The 23,437-nt window shown below is 36.8% G+C and overlaps 2 protein-coding genes across 4 annotated transcripts in view; one reads left to right on the top strand and one right to left on the bottom strand.

Annotated features, from left to right (window-relative positions):
• The window catches only part of plppr1 (phospholipid phosphatase related 1), an 81,244-nt gene extending 60,498 nt beyond the window's left edge, over positions 1 to 20,746 (bottom strand). The window contains exon 1 of the mRNA XM_005803938.2: positions 20,585 to 20,746. The gene's annotated coding sequence lies outside the window, so the exon portion shown is untranslated. The remainder of the gene's footprint in view (positions 1 to 20,584) is intronic.
• Positions 20,301 to 23,437, top strand: part of LOC102222530 (A-kinase anchor protein 2) — a 78,463-nt gene continuing 75,326 nt past the window's right edge. The window contains exon 1 of one of the 3 annotated variants that reach the window (XM_023338461.1): positions 20,301 to 20,615. In XM_023338461.1, coding sequence (XP_023194229.1) covers positions 20,572 to 20,615 — 44 coding nt within the window. In that variant the 5' untranslated portion in view covers positions 20,301 to 20,571. The remainder of the gene's footprint in view (positions 20,616 to 23,437) is intronic. The other 2 variants (XM_023338460.1, XM_023338463.1) reach the window with 2 other exon arrangements.

Below are 23,437 nucleotides of genomic sequence, written 5' to 3'. Positions count from 1 at the left end.
TCTATTAATATCTATTTAGAATCCTTAAAAATCAGCTCAAATGCTAAAGCCATTCAAATTATTACTGCCCTTAAAGAACTGCAACCCTCGAGCACCGATTTGATTTTGACATTGTAAAATAATTGTTCTATGTTCTGTAAAGCCCGTTTATGTTGTATCTGTTTGTAACTATTATTGTTCTATGTTGTTCATATATGTTCTTTGTTTGCAATAAAAAAAAAAAAAAAAAAAAAAAAAAAAAATGGGAAATAATACATGTTCTACATTAATTACCAGAAATCTTGATTCTTTACTCATGTGGCCATAAAGTGGTCGCCTCAACAAGTCTAGGCTCAAAAATGTCCTCTTCCGTTTTCTCAGTCAGAGTGCCAGCGTAGTAAACAAGAGTTTGCTTCAATTTCCGGTACTTTTAAACCGCTCTGTTTCAACAGCGCCACTTGCTGACAAAAATAAGAACTACAATTAATAGGTGAAATAAAAGCAAAAGAGACTTTACAAAATATATTTTATAGGTATCCAGTTTTTACCTGGCGACACATCAAGCCCACTGTGTATTATAGTAATATTCAAAAGCATTCGTCATAATGTTGTGATTTCAACAAACATAACTATAATAATAATCACTGTGAAGTAAAGTTCAGGCTTTACTATACTTTGCAGCTCATAGTTGGATGCTATGAGGGACAGTGGCTCTACTTGTTTCCTCCACATGTGTGTCAGCACCAGATGGTGATCATTGGCCTATTTAGAGAGGGAAGAAAGGTCTGTGAAATAAACCCTGATGTTGATGTATTATTCTTTCACACACAGCTTAATTTAGTCCCATAAATACTGAGAAGCAACACAGCAAATAATAGCAACATGTGTCAGGGAAAATATTGGACACTGACATGTCAAATGCACTGAAATAAAGAAGGGACAATTAAATGCTGGAATTTGACTCTATTGTGTTTAAACTGGATGTTATCATTTTGATTATACACTAAGAGGAAAGTATATAAAACAACTATTACAGTAATTTCAATGGGGTTTTCCGCATTCAAAATTATTACAAGATTCAAGATTTTCTTTCACAGCTAGCGTTTTAAGCCTTGAAAACCAACAACTTATTGAAGCTATTAAATATTGTACTTATTTTTGGCATTAAGTGAGGCTTTAAAAAAGCTCTATTCTGCTTACTGCTATTCTTATATGTATTATTTTTATTTAGTCTATTGCAAAACAATGAAAAAAATTGTTTTGGCAATTAGCATAGCAATAAATACCATAGAGGCTTAAAGGGATCCAAAATTAGTTGGAACAACATATTTAATTGGGGATATAGTTATTTATAATAATAACTATTTTTATATATTTTATATATAATTTTTATATATTTTTTATAAACTTAAATAAAACTTTATCACACGGATCAGAAACTTGTAAACAGTACACAAACACATCATTGCTAAACATGAGTCTGGAAACAGGAAGTAAAGAGAACTGACCTGACTTATCAAAGTAAAACACCAACAAGAAAGCCAGAAACTGATAACAGCTTTGAATGCAAGAAGCAGAAGAAACACAACAGAATAAAGTCCAAAATATGGAAATGCGTACCGTAAAACACCTTGATTTATTGAATTGTTGGTTGTTTTTTTTTTCACATTCATTATATATGACATGTCCTGCCATCTTTTTCCGCAGTCACTTGATTAACTGTGCTGGGTTGTAGAGCCCTTTGCAGGAGTGGAGTACACACAGACACACATACAGTATATCAGCTTTTATTGAGAGCATGCTTGTCATCTCATTTACTGTATGCCTCCTGTTACTCTACCTGTTTGGCAAAAAAGGTTTTGCACAAATTCAGCATCTCTATAGAGTTTCTACAGTGTGCTAATGATGCACCACAAAACTATAAACATAGTCTAAATATTTGTTATGCTACACATATATAGTTGCTTCTAAAATACACTGATTTCATGTTGTACCACAAAACCTAAATATATTTTACATGGCATTTAGGTGGTATACTAATAAATCTACTGAATTTTGATACATAAATTGAAGTCATAACAGGCTATACCGCTTTTTGTATTTACTCACGTTGTCTTTGTCTAATTTCTTCACTATTTGTGCCACAATGTAATCACTATTAGCCTCTATGTAACATACATCCACTATTATTTTAATGTTTACAGTTTCAGTTTGAGTTTACACAACTTTTTATGTAAATTTATGTAATATTTTAAGTACTCTGTTATAAAATTCACAATGAGAAGTGTCCTTTTGAGCCTCTCCTCTTTTCAAGACATTTTGTGAGACTAATAGTGATAACACTCCAGATTTTCCTCTTCAGCAGTTTGCCAACTGCCATGACTTCTCCTGGCAGCACTCAGTTAAGTGTCTCACTAGGCTTCAAAAGAGTCCAGCTATTTTCTGCTCATCCTACACTGTAGCATCTCAATAAAAGGCTCCTTTAGCGCAACAGTACTTACTGAGTCTGGGTTAGTGTGTCTCCGTTTTGCATATGTGTTTGTGTGCGTCTCTGTCGGACATATTATTAAAGACTCTTATTGATCAGAGGGTGTTTAGTTTCTCGGTGGCTCCCAAGCGATAGGCTCGTTTCCATGGTAACGTAACAGGAGCTACGGCCTTGGTTGCAATCGATGTAGACAGGAGACAGCTAAATGCACACACACACTGGAAGAAGACAAACAATAAAAAGGTTTTCAATCTATAGCCGTTTGTTTCCACAGTAACCCACTAATGTATAGTCATAAAGTACCACTTTACAGTCGGGATGCTACATTGGTAAAATTGAGCATCAGACACAGCAATGTATTTAAATTTTTATTTTATCTATTTAATTTTAAGAGCTCGTGTTATTCAACATTATTACCTCAATCTAACACAGGATTTTTATCTGTAGTCTTTGGCAGGTTGGAGCCATAAAAAAATAACAACAAAAGCTATAAACCTAAATGATTTCTATTTATTGGAAACACAACAATAAAAACATTGGACAAAATTCAGCTACTTCTAGACTAAACATGCTAACATGCTTTGAGTCTCATGTTTTATTTTTAGCTTACAGTTTGGTTTTCTATTAACAATGCAGTTAATTCCACATTACAACCAGCAAACTAACACAGACAATAAATTCCAATATCGAATTCAAGTTGTGATTATGAGGAAAATAGATGTACTTCCCTGTTTTTAAAGTTTTTACAAAGTTACCAACAAACTTGCTGAATTGGCTGCTGGACAGAAGCTCTCCCACAGCTTACAGTTTGTTTCTCCTGTGCTTTGTGTTTACAACTAATTTGGTCTGTAATCAATGTCAGGCACTTGCTTCCGCACAATGAAGCACTCTGTGAGAGTAAGGTGTATATAAAATATGTGTGACCTTAATATAGAAACCCAAACAAGCACTAACCGGTAATTTTGTTTCTGCTTTTGCACCGGATTTTACCAAATCTTGTTTGAACAAACAAAAGCAAGCAAAGTCATTGTTTTCTCCTTTTTGCAACCACGGTATATGTTGCTTGTGGATTTCTTTCTTGTCCTGCATTTTTATTTTACTCCCTATTCTTTTTGTAAGCTCTTGGATCCATCAAACAGACTTCACGATGGTTGATGAGCTATGAACTATCAGCTGGGTTAAACTTGAAAGAAAAAAATGTAACACATTTAGAATTTGAAAAATAGCGAAGACGTTTAGACATCTAAAGTCAAACTAACCCTTGTTCGTACAGGTTTTGTAAAACTCTGTTAACAATTCTAAATATCTATAAACCAAATAATAATTTGAATCCTGTTCATATAACTTTTACAAATCTGTGAAAAATTAAACTGTGAATTCAAGCATCCTTTTCATAATGGCATGAGGCTCAGATTTTCATAGAGTGAAACATCCATAGTTTCACTCTATGAATTATCTAGGCTTTTGGTCAATAATGACCAAAAACCTAGAAATTCAACAAATATATTTCTATAGGCTCTTTAGCTTGGTTTGCAAAAACTAAAATATATTTGTTTAGGGTGTACATTTACACAAACCCTCTTGTTAGGCAACTTTCCACCTGCAGAAACTTTGGAAATTCCAAGTTTTAACATCACTGGTGGTCCTGTCAGTGGTGGAGTCAGCAAACGCATACAGCTCATTGAAGGATGGCCCCCTGAGAGTCAGCTTGTGCTTTCAGCTGGGAGGCTACTACATGTATCAAATCTTCTCATATAGTAACTCTGGGCTGTCTGAGGCAGCTCACAGTGTGTGTCCAGCAGGTTTGTGTTGAGGTTCAATCTCACAATGTCATTAATGAACAATGTAAGAACCTTCTGAAAGTTGACTTCACTGATGTTGGGGCCTTAATTACATACACTTGCAACATTAGGTTATGTATATGCAGTTCCAAATTATAATGACTTATATAAACTGTAACTTATTTTGCTGAAATCTCAGACAGGTTACCTACTGCAGAATTACTTTTTTCTCTGATAAAACGGCCTCACACAGGAACGAATTCATGAAAAAAATAACACACGCCTTTACTGGGTGGGTTTCATGCTGATCTGCTGCTATAAATAACTTAGCTCGGTAGGTTGTCTTGGCAACCAACAAACTGATACCAGGACGGGAATGCTCAGTTGCTTAAGAAAAAAAATAAAAATAAAGCCAGCATGGGAATAAGCAGTGAGAACAAAAAGCAGCAAAGAAACTTTGAAGTTTTTTGAGTGGACAGGAGAAACAGGGAGAAGATAAATAGTGATGAAATAACATGATTTAAGAGAATACTGAGGAAATGTTTGAGGGAAGAAAGGGGTGAGAAAAAGTATTTCTTTTTGCTTTGTCGTAGAGAGAATACAGTGTCTGTTTGTGGGAAAAGGCTAATACATTTTAGTAATGTATTAAGTGCTATATTATTATGTTACATAAACAAATTTCTTGGGGGACTTTTCTAGGAAAGTAAAGTTTCACCTCATTCAGGTGTCCTAAATTGTAGTGATAAAATGGGTCATTTTTTCATAGAAATGTGTTTTGTCAGTATCAGTCAGATTTTCTTTTCAGGAAATAACCCTGAATCTTAATCTTGACACTGAAAATGAAAAGACCCGTCTCTTCTCACTAGATAGTATCTGCGCCCTGGGCAAAGATCAATTAAACCTCCCTGACAGCAGCATTAATTCAGAAAGCAGAGATTTTTTGTTTTTCTGATCAATACACATTACTTTCAAAATAACATTTTCTTCCATTCATGCATTGTAACTGGCTTGACTCTACATGAGGACAGTACTGACGCTGGACAAACCTGCAAATAGTCATAAAGTGTCCCTGACAAAGGAGGAGAGGAGAATTTTCAGACACAATCACAATGTATTTGAAAGACACACAAAGTCAAGAATATCTTATTTAAAAGCAAGAGACAGTCTGTATCACACAAACTACAATAAAGGAGACAAGCCTCTGTAGACCTAGACTAAGCCACCAGCTTTCAGGCCCTCACAATGCCTGTCTGCTTTAATATGTGCAGAGAGACATTAATGCTGACATGAAGCTTTAACAGGATCACAGGGAAGAGAAGTGTGCATGGGTCACAGCTGGGAAGCCAGAGCTTCCAGAGGGCAGGATTGATGCAGGAGAAGGGGAGGTAGGGGAGAAGGAGGCGATAAAATAAGCGAGAAGGTCAAAGAGCAGCGAGCAGCGGAACCAGGAGGCAGCTGAATTATGGTTGACGTGAAATGAGGAGATATGTGCACAGGAATGATTGGGAGAGGGATGTCTGGGATGTGGGCTTATGGGAGAAAAGAGACCGGGGTGTGAGAAGGATTAGTGAGACAAGACAAAAGGCCTGGGATTCAGAGTGAGGTGGAGCTGCTTCGTTTCCATCAGCCATGAATCATCACTCCCTTTCAGCTTTTTCCTTCTTTGTTTTGTTGGATCTTCAAAACCCATAACTTAAAAAACTCCTCATTGTGTTTTTTTATTTACCCTCATAGTAACCCTACGAGGGGCAAACAGAATGGCATTTCTGTTTGCCATTCTCATTCGAAGCAGAACATTTTCACTCCCTCACCTCTGCAGTTCCATAAAGACTTTTGCTAGTAGCTTTAAGACATCCTTAAAGGTGAGCAGCAGATCTTTTACAAGATCTTGTCTTATGTAGTTGGATAGAGTTCCATTACAGCAGAGCGTGGACGTACAGATGAGAAAGAGAAGAAAGATGAAAACAGATATACATCACCAGAGTTATCATCATTGTAATATTTATCAATTTTATTGCCATTGGAGCAAGTCAATGCATTTAGGCATCTAGACTGGGTGAAGACAATTTACTAAAGTCCAAATTGAGCATCTGAATGTGTAAGAAGGGGGTGTTTAAGGAAGCTCAACACTGACATCATTGTTGAGTACGAATGGGCTGGTGTGAGTATTTCAGATGATTCACCAAGTTTTTATGCACATTCATTCCTCAGTTTACAGAGGATTATCTGAGGAAGAAATAATGTCCAGTGAGCGGTTGTTGCATGGTTGAAAAGTTCTTGTTGTCAGAGCTCAGAGGAGCTATGCGAGATGCCACTCCTGTAGGCTAAAAACCAGAAACTGAGGCTACAATTCAGGTAGGCTCACCTAGAAACCGGTAAACATAAAACCAAAAAAACCTGCAAACATAAAATGAACAGTAATGTTCTTAATAATAAATTCTTCTGCTTTCAACATTTAAAAATGCAAAATTCAGTAAATTAAAGTTAGGTATATAACTTTTAATAAAAACTATATGTTATTTTTTCATATTTGTCTACACAGTAGACAGGAAACAAATTTTAACATAGTAGACAAAATTAGGCATAGTTTTGTCTACTATGTAGACAAAATTATCACTATGTCTACATAGTAAATAAAAATCAAGCTTTTCTGCCTTTTCTCTACGGCTCTGCTGTCATCTGAACAAATATCCAGTTCGATCAGAAACAACCAATCAGAGGCAAGAAGAGGGTCTTTGACCCTTGATTTTATTGTTTAAAATTGTTTTGTTCTTTTTCTGATATTCCTCTTGACTAGCCAAAATCTTACAGATTTTTTACAGAACTGGCAACACACCTGCACTTCATTGGACTTTACGTAAGAAAATGGGTCAAACCAAACAACAAAATCTAAACAATAAATATTAATCTAATTTACAAACTCATCTACATAACTAAACTGCAAAAACATAAACACAAGTGCAAAATAAAACATTTAATACAGGGCAACTCAAAGGGTTACTTTAAAGAAAACAGACAATACAATACAAATAAGAAAATCTTCCATTTGGTTGTGCCCGCTGATGCAATCAGTGACGTCATACACCAATTTAAACAGGAAATGCTGGGCCGGCCCCGCCCATTCACCTTCTACGTCTGTGGCACGTAAAGGGACAAACAAATAATTTACCAAAAATGTACCGTGTAAGAAAAGAAATATTTATATTTATCTAATAGTTTGGTAGTGCTAGCTTTTGAAAAAACATTGCATGAATGTAAACCGCAACACAATGCTAGCACAAACAAACCCGGGATACTGAGTGAAGCAAACTTATGACAGCAACTTGTTTAAATGAGAACATTTAAACAAGTTGTTTTCAGCTTGTTTAAAGCAACTTAAAAGCATTTAAAAAGCTGCTCCTTTAGGGTATTTCTAGTTTGAACTCATCAGTCCATTAAAAGTGATCAGAGGAAACTTTAGTGCTGCTTCTGAAACAAAATTATTAGCGTACACGATGCATTCAACTTTGTTTTGCATGAGACTGGAAAACTATATGTGCTGGGCCACTGTGTCTTATCTCATGTGCAAAAGAAAGATATAATTTTTACCTTTTAGGTCTTGTCATGATTATGTTTTTCAGTAGCATAGCGATATGATAGTCATATATATACTGTATATGTCCCTTGTGCAGTGAATTGCTTATAGACTCTATAAGTGTTTTTTTTTTTCAAAGATGCTGCTCTAAATCATACCAACTGCATGTCATGTCTGAACTGTGAAGAGGGTCACATTTCTCAAGGTGAATTGTTTGCACTGAATGGGAACAGATGTTCATGAGATGAACAAACAGGTTATGATGTCAGCAGAGGGTGGGCCAAAAATGATCCCTGTGGCAACACTAATTAAGCTGTGCACTTTTAAAGATAAAAATACGCACACATATGCACAGCTTTTGAGAACTGGCTGAACATGAATAATTTATTCACATTTATATAAGAAACCTAAATCTGCAGCAGCATTGTATCCTAATAGACTGAGATCGCACACAGTTTAAGCGTCTTCGGGCTCAGTAACTGTAATTTTAATCTCAGCTGAAAACCAAGAGGCTGACCCAGAAAATGTCTCATTCAAAACGCAGAAGATATGAAGCGCTGCAAAAAAAAGTATTTGCTGCTTTAAGTATTTCTCCTGTTATTGCTTTTTTTGTCACATTTGTTTCAGATTGTCAAACTAATTTTAACAAATAGCCAGAGTAAATGCAAAAAGCATTTTGTTAATGTTGATTGTGATTATTGTGGGAAATGGCATCAAGAGCAAAAGTGTATTCCCAGATGATTGTGCTAATGTTTGCAGGACAACTGATATTGAGTCTTTGAGGTGAACTCTTTTCTTTTTTTTGGTAGAATGCTTCATTTCAGCCACATTGAGGAGTTTTTAGTCAGGCAAGCCTTGGAGCAACTGATTAAACTGCATTTTTCAATTTTTCAGCAGGTTGGTTTAGATCATCTTTTTTTTCCTTCAATAAATGAAATAACCATTTCTAAACTGCTTCCAGTATTTACCGTACTCTGAATGTCTTCGCATGTTATGAAGTGTGACAAAAAGGCAAAAACAGTGAATGTCTGTCAAAGCAGGAAGGATACATTTATGTATCTCTATTAGCTCTAATAACTGTAGTAATAAAATAAATGAATACAAAAATACTCAAACCATCACATCTTCCAATGCCATTTCATATCCAGGCCATAGGCTGAACTTTCAGATACCCTGAACATTCTTGTCTGACGCCAGAGGAAAATATGAACTCGTATCTACATTCATTCAGTGTGCAGTACAGACCCATAAAGGTGAGCTGGGCTACCTATTTATGTGATTCAATCATATTTGTTAGATAAAAGATGCAGCATTCTGCTCTATTCAATTCAGAGGGCTGAAAGCCTACAATATGACTCAACTCAAACAAACATACACAGACTAGGAGACTAGGAGAAGGAAAGAAAAACGCATTAGTAATGGAGTCTGCCCAAGGCAGTCAGGGGCTCAGCATAACAATAAAATGTTATTTTATTCAAGCATCTAAATGTAATATATTTTAAAGAAGTTTACCTATACTTTGAAAGAGAAAAACATCCACACCAAAAAGGTAACTTATTGCAAAGCGGGTCATACATGTCCTTCTTATGTGGATGAATAATGCAGACTCATACTTGCAGCAAATAAATAATAGAATACACAATCATTGCTGTATCCTAACTATTTAAAATCTTTCCTTTCAATGCTTTCCTCGCGTTTTGTCACTTCTCAGAGATGTACAGGTCAGTGAGCACAGTGCAAGCTCAAATGAGATGCACATCCAACGGCCACACATCAATTGCTGCAAGATTCACATGTCAGTGTGGAGGACACAGACCCTTTAAAGTAAAGGTCATGGTCTAGAGCCGGTTGTCGTAAAGCCACAAATTAACATGAACATAAAGTTTGACTGCAGCAGTTAATTATTGTTGCCGTGTTATTTAGAGAAGCTTCTGCCTTTACACATATTATCAGGGAAATATTTGCATGACCTGAATATTTGCATGTTGAAAGAGCCCAACCATGGTGTGAAATCACAATTCTGTTGTTGCCAGTGTTCTGACTCAATCTGCTGCAAGAACTCAGAAACAATCACATTAGAGGGAAATAATTCCTGTTGATATAAAGGATGACTTCTTCTGAAGCTGGATTTAAGAAACTGCTAAAATATTGTTACAAAACATGGCTGTATGAAATGATTTTTTTACTGACTATACCACTCTACCAGTTATTTGTTTATTTCTTTTAGTAAATTGTGATTAGGATGACAGCATATTTTTCTATCTCCAAACAGCTCTTTGCTCAGGACTATGTTCATATGCGAGCCATGTTTTATTAATATGATCATACTTAATTACCTTATCTGCATCCTGAAGTTACCATTTTACTTTACTTATTTGATATAATTGTGAAAATGCGCAAACAAGTCTGAACTTTGACTGGACCATCCCTATACCTAGACTTACTTTGAAGTAAATCATTCTATTGTAACACTACTTGCATGTTTAAATGCTGCTCTTGTCTAAAATCTTGTGGGTCTTCTTCCCCAATTCTGCACTTCAGTTTCCGTTATCTAATAGTGTCAGCTCAGATACCCTATTGCTGATCTATTTTAAGCGTCAGCTCTTTTTTTTTCTACATTTAATTTTTCATTAATGCAAAATATGTTTCTTTGTATTCCCTTTGAAGATGAACTGCACAACAGAATGACGCTCTTCAATGATATGCTAATGCTTTCTCTAGCGACGAACACAACAAAGAAGTGCCTGATTCAGCATGATGTCACATGACTATAAACACGTGTGCAATGGAAGAACAACACGGGTTAGTGTGACTGTGCAAGAAATGTCATGAGCGTTTTTCTGATCATTCAGATGGTATGAGCAAAAGCATCTCTGTTTGGTTAAATACGATGGTGTGGTTGGACATAAGGTTGGATATCCAGCATTTGATCTGGCAGCCTATTAAAAATAAATATGAAGTAAAAGAAAGCTGAGTTTGTAGTGAGGGTAGGTGGAAGGAGCAACTTAAATTAGAAAGATAGAAAGTTTAAAAAAAAAAAAAAAGGATGTAAGCTATTGAATCTTAATCTGAAAAAAATATTAAATATGATTCTATGTTACAAATATTTTTCAGTAAAGCAGCAATGTAATCAATCCAGCATGAAACAGGATCTGTGAGGGAACAAAATGGACATCAACTTAGAAAACTAAGACCATCAGGAAAACACACATCTGCAGTGGGAAGTTAATCATTTAAGGCCTTTAAAAAACAACATTTTCTTGAGGTTCTGTTGGACTGCAGCCACTCTTCACGACTTTGTTAGAAAACTGTCAGGATGGTTAAAGTGTGCACTGTTTATTGATAAAACTGTTTAAATAAAGTTGTAACATCAAGTATCTGTTAGAATCTGTGGGTGTTTGACTTTTACATTTTCATTCATGTTCATGTTTCCTCGGGGTTCCTGAGATCTTGCTCAGTTAGTTCAGAACTTCTTCGTCTTTAATGAATGGACTAATTTAAAAACTGATTTTTTAATTTAGTCGTGTTATTAAAATTTGTTTGATAATTTGTAATAATCTTTGCAGGGGAGAAATCATTTTTCCCAGCACTATAGTTATGGCAAGGACTGGGGAGGATTGCACATTACAACAACCCACTTGTTTTATTAGCTGTTACCTCAGCACTAGCATGTTGATGGGTGTAACGGTTGCATGCTCACTGTGGTCAGATACATGGGTATTTTACAAGTGCCTTGTCCTCATGAGAATGTGTTGTGTACATGTGCAGGCATGCAGTGGCTCACCGCTTTCCATTTTAATGGCAATTCCAACAGAGCCTTTCCCATCCCCCTGTCGTCATGGTAACCAAGCCGGTAAGCGGACACGTTTGTCTCGGGGGCCCTGGCCTTCATTTTGAGTGCCACAGTTTTACACATACACACACACACACACACACACACCTATCTACTACACTAACCTGTAAAAGCATGCTGTTATGAATACATTAAACCCACAAAACCAACATTTGTTTTGTGCATTTACTGTATACACACAATGTCGCTGTTCTGTCTGCACTTACATGCCTCCTCCTCACCATCTGAGCAGAGAGGTCTCCACACAATTTTCTATCTCCTCCTCTGAGCTACTGGATTTCCCAGAGCTTGAAGGGCTTTCCCAGCCTTGTTGAACAAATTTTTTTGGGGGGAAAAAAAGCATCTTGATTATCAGGTGACTGCTGTTTCTATGTCATCTGTCTTCCTGTCTGTCCCATCAATGAAGTAAAGCTGACATTTTTGAGAACTTTGACCTTAATTACTCTATATATTTTTTATATAAATTCCTTTATTTAACCAGGTAAACCCCGTTGAGATCTAGATCTCATTTTCAAGAGGGACCTGGGCAAAAAAATGTGCAATACATAGCAACCTGGTTACAAGATAAAAACAATTACCGGTAATACGGTAATACATATGTATAAAACAATAAAAACAATTTAAAAACAATGACACTGTTTCATAGAATCTTGTTGCCTATCTTTAAGAACTGCTCGAAATAAGTCCAGTGAAATCATTTCTGACATCTTTAAGTTCAGATTGCAACTGATTCCACGCTGTGGGGGCCAACACACTGAATGTCCGCTTCCCTTCACCTCTGCTTGTAGGTGAAAAATATGGTCAGCCTCATGTCATTTAACAGCACTTTCCTTTGAGGTGAATGCTGAATGACTGCTGAGCGTCTGAGGACAGCGCAGCAGATGCAAAGTCCAGCTGTTGGCCCGCATGTTGGCCATGTTTATTGTAGGCCTGTGCATTTTTACTGGCAAGGAGTCACACTTTTGGTAAGTCCTCCCGCTGGTGGGGCATAAAGTCATGTAATATTTGCTTCTTCCTGTTCAAATGCAGTTTGATCTCCAACATCTGAATGGAGGCTCAACTTCAGAGGTAAACTCAAACTTTAGTTCTCTTCAGCCGGCGTCCTACAACTTTTAGTTAAATTTCCTCATCGGTTTTATGTTTATAATAACCTAATTATTTGACATAGCTGTTATTAAACAGAAGCAAATATAAAAACTGTTCCTCAACCTTCAAGGATTGGCGTGCTCTACTTCACTGATATCTTAGAAAAGAGGCAAATTAAGGACTTGGTGTTTTTGTTGACATGTAACTTGCAAAGGGACAGGTAACAAACATTGAACAAATATTGGTTGAAGCACATGCAAATATTTACACCTCCATGTAGAATTCATAATCAAATTCTTGCTTTGAAATTTTAACTGATCTTTTATGCTTTTGTTCTGGGCGAAAACATTGATTTAAATAAATTAAAAATGATGACCATTTGTAAACGGTAAATAATCTGCACATTTCTTATAAAATAACTGTATATAAATAGCATTTGCTCTTTCCAAAAATATTAAGCAACTCCATAATTTTACATGTAGACTGAGCTGATATACTGTATCTACGTGTTATGAATTATCGTGATAACAAACTTTAAACTCCGAGATATCTCTAAGTTTCATCTCATATTGATTTCATTTTGAGTGCTATAATGGAAGTAACCCTGACTTGTTTGCGTACCTGCACTGAAAAAGAAACCAAGCTCTTTTGTTGAATTTTTTATTTCTCTTAATCACTTATATTCCCAGTTAGGATGTCAGCATCCTTCATTGTTACTCGGTTCCCGACCAGAATGTTCATGAATTGTTCATCACCACTGTGGTAAACAAACTTATTTCCACAGCTGAAGTGGGTCAAACAGTTGCATTTCTTTTTTCATTTGGTTGGCCTCATGAAAATTTTATTATTGTACCGTTTTCTTCCTGTTGACGTCAAACACTGGTATTAAACTGTGTTGGTTGCTTTATTTCTTTCTAAACTGCAATTACTTCTACTTCCTTTTATTTTGGACACAAACCGTTGTAAGAAGTTTGTAACTTTTAAAACTAACCTTAACAATTAGTACTGCTTAACATTTGCAAAAAGACCACCTTTCTTGCTCTAAATAAACATTAATGTATATTTAATAAGCAAGATATGTTATAGAAATTTTGTCATGTTGTTTACTTTGGACACAATTAAATATTCAACAATACTAATGAAATAAAAATGTTTTTGAAGTGATCCATTTTTATGTATCTCTGTATTGTAGTTTACTGTTATGTTTGCCTTTATCGGCCATCAAATAAAATTTACTGTACAAAGTAACATGACAATATCTGATATTGCTAAAGGACATAGATAATTTTTTTTCTTAGATATTTTTTTTCTTGAAAGCCTAAAAGTTTACTTGCTGATTGATTTAATCTTAAATTTTGAAAAGCAGCGACCTCTACTGGATTCCTGCTGTCATTGGAGGTTTAAGTAATTTTGTCTCTCCAATTAAACAAGGATTTATGACTATATTGCTACAAGATGGAGGTAATTAATTTACAAAAAAAATATTTGATCATATTTAACACAGCAACAATATGTGCAGAATAAACAGATTAGACAAATTGACAAGAAAAATATTAATGTAGCGCATTTTCAACCTTGCTTAGATTTTGAAAATAAATTGACAGTACATTTAATGCTAAAACATCCTTACATCTTTGTACACGGCCACCTTTGGTTCTCCTTTCACAGTGCTCCAGTAAGTATTTCAGTTCAACATAATTTACATCTCAAAGGTGTCGTGGCTGAGCACCTAGACGCTACATACGTGCTGCTGATCATTTCACCCCTTCTATTAATAACTGCATGATGCAACAACATCTCCATGTTGACGCCGCAGGGTTAGATCTCTTAGTGATGACTTTTCATGCCCACAAGATGGCAGAAGTTGGTTAAGTTTACTCATCCCATTTGCAACCACCGACTCTGTGCTACACTGTCAGCACCTTCAAAAGCAGGATTATTCTTACTTCTAATAGTAAGTGTCCAGAAAGGGGATATCAGTTCATTCAGCTGGTATATTTGACACCTCATTCATCATTTCTGTCAGAGAGGTTTCTCTGCCAGGTTTGTCACCCGTCTTTCTGCCAGATAGTTGTCATGTCTCTTTATGTGAGCTCTGAGTAAGCTTCTCTACTGTCAGGGAAGTGTTAGTGCAGAGGAAGCAGAACACATCACATATCTTGAACAAACAAAGACGTGAACTTGGCTTAAAGCGCAAATATTCTTGAGATTTTCTAAATATGCTTCTAATCAATTTTTTTTTAAAGTTTCTACCTCTGGTGCAGATTCCTGAGGCATCTCAAATAAGCTGTTGGCATCTAGAAAGATCTTCTCAATAGTTCAAATAAATGATGCAACTTAGGCAAGTCTTGCATTTCCAAAGTTTTATTCTTTGCTGAAACAATTTTTGAACTTCTCTGTAGCTGATGATTGATTGTAATTGGGAGCCACACAGAAACAGAAAAAGGAAAAAACTCCCAGGAGATAGAAGAATGTGAGTTATTAATACCCAAATCAAATTTGATTGGAATATTTTATTCACACTTGAAGAAAGAAATTCCCATGGAAGTTGCAGTGCTCATTTTACAAAACTTTTTTGTATGAAATTCACATGTGCTACACTTGGTTACTCTAAAAACGTGAACAATAGTGCTCTCCCTTCTTCCATAACATTTCATATGTTTGGAGCATACAGTCATTTTTGACCATTGGTCTTTGCACAACATAGATCATTCAGATTTCTGTGGCCTTTAAGTTGTCTTCTGCTGCGACTTACCATTTTCAATTTTTCAAATATTTTAATTTGATCAAGTATTTCAAATATTCTATGATGCCATGAACTCTCTAAATGACTAACACGTGGCATCATAGATCCTCTACAGTACCTAACTTTGGGCATGTTGTGGTAGTTATTTTGTCCAAGGACCCCTATATTATTTAACAAAATCTGGAAAAGTTCATCATTTACTATTTTCCAGGTTTGTAAGTATGGAGTAAGTCAAAATTAGTTTGAAAGCACTTTTTCTCTCTTATAGAGACAAAAGTGTTTGGATGCTTAGTGACTGCAGTGGTTTTTAGACTGACTTGTATTTGAATTATATTTACCAAATATTTAGCTTTTTGACTAGCCGACTAAATGTGCCCACATTCAAATATGAAAAGAAAATTAATTCCAATACTTTATGAGCTTTAACTTTGGCCTGTATTGGATCTGTGGTCATTAAATCAGGTCTGGTTAAGGTGGTGTGTTTTGGGAATTTTAAGATGTAGGTACCAAAGTTCACAAACTGTGCTTTGAATATTTTTTATTACAGGATACTCCAACTTAAAAAGTCACAGATTTTAAAACTTTGCTGGACTAAGGTAGACCTGGTACCAACGAGAAAGATGTGAATTGGGAAAATCTGAAGTAGATTTCCCCATTGTGTTTTGTGGTAATTTGTGGATCCTGCAGAAGAAGCTCTTCAAGCAGGTCAGAGTAAATATTTTGTACTCATCAAAGCAAAGGACATGGTTCCAGTTAAAGCTGCAGCAGCTTTCGAATTTCTAAGAGTTTCCACATCAGGGTATATTTAAACCCCAAAGAAACGGAAGGTCGTGAATTAAATGTTCCTTGCCACTGAACTTAAAAAGAACTTTAGAGATGTGAAAACAGTTTCGCATTTATTTTATGGGTATTGTTAAGGGTTGTTTCTGTTAAAAACATTTTAATGAGGGATTGTTTTCCCCCTCTCTGAACAAATCTTAAAATATTGGTAGACAGTCATGTGTGGGGAAACTCAAATTGCTGTATAAAGTTGAGCAAACTACACAAAGACAGTCATGGATTAGAAAAATATGTAACATAGCTAAAGTTTATTATTATTATTATTAAAAAAAACATAATTCAATGAGTCTGTAACAATACTCATTTCTGTTTTGAGCTCAAAGAAAAAATTGCCCAACTCTCCCACATGCTGGCGAGTTTGTGTGTGGAAATTCTTACAACGTTATATTAAATTACAGCTCAAAAAGGGTTTGTAATGCACTTCAAATGACTAATCGGCTTCTGGCGGTCTTGTAACACTCAACCTGCAGAGTCAGAATGTGCGTGTGTGTGTGACAGAATATGTGAAGGGTGCCTGTGTGATGCCCTTTTAAGGTCACTACCAAAACTTGTGGAGCAGCCTCTGAATAACTGGCATACCAAGCAACATGATAACCAGCTCAACATGGACTGTCAAGAAAGGAAACGGAGATAGACAGGAGGCCACACGCAGGGGGGAGACATGTTGAGGAGAACTTGTTAAAAGTGTAAACATAAATATGAGACTGTGAGCAATGCAAAACATCTTGGTACTTTTATGAGAAGTGGCCTCTGCCATGTGAATCGAGATGAGACGACGGGAAAGAGCAACTGTTGCAAAAAACAGCAATAAAGACAAGAATATAAACTGATGGATGGTGTGTTTAAAACAAAAAAAAAGTAGGTTCTGGAAGTCACACAAAAAAGAAGAAAAAAAAAACTTACAGATGGTCTTCGCCTTTCCCTCTACCCTTCAATCAGTGCAGCTAAGCACTCCGGCAGCAGGTTACAGACCCCATAAAAACATTGCTGAGCTTCTTGTTTAGACAACTATCTGGAGCCAGATCCCAAAGACTAAACAGCTTTCAGCAGGTCTCACTTTCAGTAGCGACTGGAGTCTTGCTGGAATTTATTAAAGAAAATAGATAACATGCCTGGAGCCTTTAGCTTCATGGGCTGCCGTCTTTTGTTTTCACTATAACCTCACTTTAAAAGATATTATAACAAGTCTTGTTTGTTTACAGAAAGCTTGGACTCCCATCAAAACTTCATAGTACAACATTCTGAGGTTAGAAATGATAACAAGAGATACACATTTTCTCGGAACCCCCATGAAAGTTACTGCTAACTGCTCAAACCATAATTATATTTGGATACATCACAAGAAAAAGGCCTCCAAGATTTTTTATTTAAAGTTCTTCTTTTTTGTGGTCCTTCTTAAATAGGAATGGTGGAAACTCGTCGTGATTAGCCTCATGCACATTAGATTTAGAGAGCATACAGTCTCCAGAATCTTTTAGACCATCCAAATAACATCAATCTGTGGCAAATTTAGGAAACTCCCCCCCCAAACTTTGTGTTCTTGGTGCTATACCCAGCTTATCGCTGCTGCATTTCTGTCCAACCAGTGATGCTACCCTAATGGGAATGATATTTGACATTTCACTCTTCATTTGGGAGGTTTCTGCACCTCCACCTTAACTGTGAAGGAAGTTATTTGAATCAAAATCAGCTTTTTTTTTAACCAAGTCTGTGTACAAAAACAATTTGACTTTGGTTAAGTTCTCAGTAAACACATTTATGAATATATACAGTACAGACCAAAAGTTTGGACACACCTTTCTAATTCAATGGGTTTTCTTTATTTTCATAACTATTTATAAGGCAAGAAATCCCACTTATTAACCTGACAGGGCACACCTATGAAGTGAAAACCATTTCAGGTGACGACCTCTTGAAGCTCATCAAGAAAATTCAGAGTGTGTGCAAAGCAGTAATCACAGCAAAAGGTTGCTACTTTGAAGAAACTAGAATATAAGGGGTATTTTCAGTTGTTTTACACTTTTTTGTTTAGTTCATATTTCCACATGTGTTATTCATAGTTTTGATGCCTTCAGTGTGAATCTACAATGTCAATAGTCATGAAAATAAAGGAAACTCATTGAATTAAAAGGTGTGTCCAAACTTTTGGTCTGTACTGTACTTCCTCTGAGCTGACTGGTTTTAGAAAATAGCATCCATAGAGCTGACTTTAAGGCCAAACTGTAAACTGTTTATATCCAGGATGTGTGGGGTCACCTGAGATTGTAGCTGCTCTTTTCCAGACCCAAGTTCTGGGACAGTCAGCCATGACCCCTATGTGTAATTTGGAGATGTGAACACTTTTGCCCCATTTAAGAGCTCTGTTCTAGAGGGACCATTCCATATCCGTCCAGTATTTATGATAAAGAGAGCTTTTATAGCTTCTTGCTGAGATCCTTGTTATTGCAGCCGGTTAAGTGGCAGGGACCCCATACAAACAGCTGCCATGGTGACAGAGGTAAACATAAATGTGGATACTTAGACCAGTGTCATACTGGTGGGATGAGGTTGTGACCTTAGTAAGACGCCAAAGGCGTCAAGCCTGCTTGATATTCTCTGATCAAGTTATCAAAAGAGCTTAACCTTCAAAAACAGGAACTGGATCCCCTAGTGGTGGAACTTGTTTTTGCTTCTTAATAACGTTTATATACTGATCACCTTCAGTGTATCTTCTCTGGCCCAGATATTTCCAAACTATAATCCTGGTTTTTATGTTGCTTTTGCAGTGATTGTTTTTTTCCCTTCTGGAGACACTTGCAGGACTCTGTTCACTGTAGATAAGGACACTCTTTTACCTGCTTCAGCCACCATCTTCACATTCGCTTTGCTTCTAGGTTTGAGGGATTTCACTCACAGAAAAATACTCTTTGTCTTTGGGACACAGAACCTGTCTCTTTTCTGAAAGGTATGAAAAAAATTGCACATAAAATACCTTCAAGTTTGTGGAAATTGTGACCAAGGATGAACCAGACTTGATGAGATTGTCAATTTCTTTCTTTCTTTTCTTCATAGTACCTTAGCTGATTAAATTTTTCCATGATTTTGCTCAATAGAGTGTTTTTATGCTGATGCTTTAAAACACATTTATACACGTTTGAAATGAATTCAGGTGTTGCATTGTGATTCTGTGTTTGTTATGATGTAAAGCACTTTGAAATGCCTTGCTGCTGAAATGTGCTATACAAATAAAATTTGATTGATGATTGATTGATTGTGAATTGACCAAACAGATGCTCGCGAAAAAAAAATCACGCCAACATTAGGGGTTTCCTAAATTGTTTAAAGGCATAGTAACTATGGTGTGTAAGCTTCTGAATTTAAAGAAAACAGTCATTCATGAGCTCTAAAAATATCCTCCTTAATATTCTGGTATTTAGACAATAGAAATAATTTTGGTAATCTTAAGTTATGAAAAAGTTCATGCTTGACAAGAAGGAAAAAGAGTAGATCTTACGTAAGCTTAGTCCTATGTGTTGTTATTTTCTGACCACTTTTAGATCTGAAGATTTCATTGTGAAGTTAGTATTTTTAAATTTTTATTAAAAGGTGATTTCTCTTCTCTTCCTCTTTAAAAGAAACTCCCTCCACCTCAGAGGGAAAAGGTTGATCTCCAGTAAGCAGGTTGGCCACTCCTTTCATTATAGAGCAACTCCCTAAAGCCTCTCTTTCCTTCTGATTCTCTGCTGCATTTTGGCCATTTTCGCTTTCTGTCCACTCTCTCTCATCATCTGTTTTATCCCTCCTTCTCTGCTCTCTTGCGTTTCCATTGTTATCTCTTTTTTCCTTTTTTGTTTTGCAAAACATCATCTCAGTTTATATATTCATATTTTATGTTTCCTCTTCTCTCTTTTTCTTTTCTTCCCTTTCTCTCTCTCTCTCTCTCTCTCTCTCTCTCTCTCACACACACACACACACATGTGCACACACAGAAACATGCTTCCACCCATTTCTTCCTCCTAGTGGAGCGGGGTGATGCAGGCACAGCAGCAGCTGCTGCTCTGTCACATCCATAACCACCACACACCGAAAAGGCAGGAGAGAAGGAGGAGGTAAGCAGGTGGAAAGGGAGGAGGAAGAGAAGGAAGAGGAGGACACAACTCTGTCAAAAGGACACCAGGGGACAGAAGTACAAGAAGAGGACAAGGAGAAAGGGAGGACAGCAGAGGGAGGCGGGTGGCTGCAGACATGTCAGACGCACCTTTGCAAAGAAACGGCTCTGCCAAAACCCCGTGAGTAGATCTTCTTCTTTATCTTTCCATCTTTGCTCCCCGCCATCACTCCTCTCTCTGCCCGCATCCCTCCATCTGACAGGCTGAGTTGTCATGGGAACGGGAGCTCCGTCATGGTGAGGCTGCAGCTCAGTCATGACTGGAGCGGGGACACGCGGTACACCCTGTACACTCCTCCCTCTCCTTACTGCATCCCTCTTCTTTTTTTTTTTTCCTCAGTCGCCCTCACAGCTCCCCCTGGAAACATCTCACCTCGCTGCTCACCAACACTCTGAGGCCACACTCCGGAACTATTGTTTGCTTATGCATCACTTTCTCTCTCTAGAGTGGGACCTGATTATTCTTTTGCAACATCAGCCCTTCATTTACTTTTGCTTCCCAATGGAAATCTATACATGCTGCTATATATATATGTATATGTATAATGCAGGTGTTTGGTGCAGTAAGCTTTAGCACTTTGAATAGGGAAGCTGCAGGCAAGAACAATCCGCCATGCTGCAGTCCACCAGTCCAGTCTCCCCCCATGTGGGATTTTTAAAATATATATATAATATACAAAACTTTTAATCTTAATGAGACATTAGCCAGTTATTTTACCTGAATAACTAAAGTATATCTTAAAAAAAAAAAAACACATTCTATTTTTTAGTTTTTTTATGGGGGATGAATTTACTCCCCTGTTTTGCATTTTTTATTATTTTATTATGTATGTTACTACAAACGTGGTGTAACATGTTTTTACTGCTTTTCTTGGTATTTTATCTGTTTTTAAACTGCACTGTTTTATTTGATGTTTAATTTTATCACCTTTATAAGTAGTTATTATTAATATGATGTTGATGATTTTTTACAAGTAAATCCAGAGCGACAAGCTAAGGGAAACTCTCCATCGCCCGTTCATTCTTCAGATTAAAAAAGCAGACTCCTCCAGTTGTCAATATGTTTCCCACTCATACTGCCTGAGCTGCCCACAGCTGGCTTGTGAATTGAATAGAAGTTAAGTAATGCCAGCAGTGCAGTAGTAAGACAAAGACTGTGGGAGTTTAACATTCAAAGCTTAAAACTTGTAATGTTCTGTGTTCTTATGCCAGCATTGAGCTGTTTTTAGACATGGACTAAACTGCCCTCAGTTAGAAATATAATTTTAATATTTCCTTTTGTACAGTATGGACATTCATGACATATGTATAGTGTTGACTCCCCAGATGCCTGCAAGTGAGTGAATAGTTCAGCTTTTTTAAAGTGGGATTCTGAAGAGAGCTTATGAGTCATCAGTATCTTCACTTCAGTAGATAACGTTCTGAACTGAATGGCTTCAGGCTGCAGAAACGGAGATTAGTTTTGACAGCCGGTCAATCTGAAGACCGGTCAAAATTAAATCTGTTCCTAAGAACTGAGAAAAAAATAAAATAAAATAGTGTAGCTCATATAAAAGGTTTGTAAAACCTTTACAAGTTGATAAATGTTGGATTTGATGGCTAAGCATAAAGCCCACAAACCTGAAATGTATCCGTCAGAATTTTGTTTCTGATTTTCTTTTTTGGGATTGTTTCCTTCTAACCCTCCTGAGGCCTTAGCGCAATGTTATGGAGGAGCCCACCATGTCACAGTTAGACAGCAGAGAAATAGGTGGTTGTCACATCAGGCTGTTGGCTTCCGAAACCACACAATGCAAATATCCTCGTAAAAATCCTCGCTGGATCAGTGCAACATCTGCCAGATCGCTCACAGAGTGAAAAACCTTGTGGGGTCCAAATCACTCAGTTTTTTTACATCTCCACGGTTCCTCTGACATCATTATTAAAACACCTAACCTCTATGGATATTTACCAACTTTGATCTTCTTCACCCATTGACGCATCTGCATAAAAATATTATTGCTGTAAGACAATTAGTTGCTCCTAGAATCATCATTTAGTGACAGGAAAAAGCTTTTTGAGTTTCAGTCTTTGGCAGGGTTGATCAAGCTAAAAATTCCCAGACCACAATACACCAGATCCCTTCCCATTTTTAAAAAACACATTTAAACCGGACCTGAGATGTTTTCTTTCCACCTCTTTGTGATTTATGCAAGAGGTGAGCCAGTACAATGAATCACCTGCTAAACTGCTGCGTCTCCGGCAGCAGTGGAAAGCAGTTGTGAAGTGGAAATGGAAATGAGCAATCCTTCATAAAATACAACGTTGCTGGTATTAGTTGTTAGTACAGTGATGTTGACACTATTTATATAAGCGAAATGTATGGACATCTCATGTAGCTGATTTGGCACAAACAAATGAGGAAGCTTAAAGACGAACTTGTGTTAGCAACCACATTCTGGAAACGTTTTGTGAAAATGTTTCCTGACTGCATACGAATGTTTAGTAAGTTAAACGGGATTTTTACAACAAAAAACTCCCCTTTCTAAAATGAGTTCAAATCATAATAGACACTCTTTTATTTCATTTTCTATCCCAATGGGTTCTGGGTTCTTTTTGCAGTAAATTCAAAGTCTGAAGACATCTCACGTCATCAAATATATATACATATTTTTTACCCCTCCAGGGGGTCTTTTTGTGGGCTCTAGTGTCCCTTATATGACACTAGAGCCCATCCCCGGGGATGGAGAGGGAGGTCCGGGAGTCGAACCCGCGACGGCCGCGTCGAGGACTCGAGGCTTCCAAATATGGGTCGCGCTAACCCCTACGCCATCACGGCACGCCCGGTCATCAAATATTTTGATTTTATTTTGTGAGGTTTCTTTTTTTTTAAACAAATGATTTATGCTGATTTCATAGTCTGTGACTTAACTTCAACTGTTTGCAAAGCTTTTTATGGTCAGC

The sequence above is a fragment of the Xiphophorus maculatus genome, chromosome 8 (assembly GCF_002775205.1).
Source record: "Xiphophorus maculatus strain JP 163 A chromosome 8, X_maculatus-5.0-male, whole genome shotgun sequence".
NCBI lineage: Eukaryota > Metazoa > Chordata > Actinopteri > Cyprinodontiformes > Poeciliidae > Xiphophorus > Xiphophorus maculatus.
This window is presented reverse-complemented; position numbering and strand designations above follow the sequence as displayed.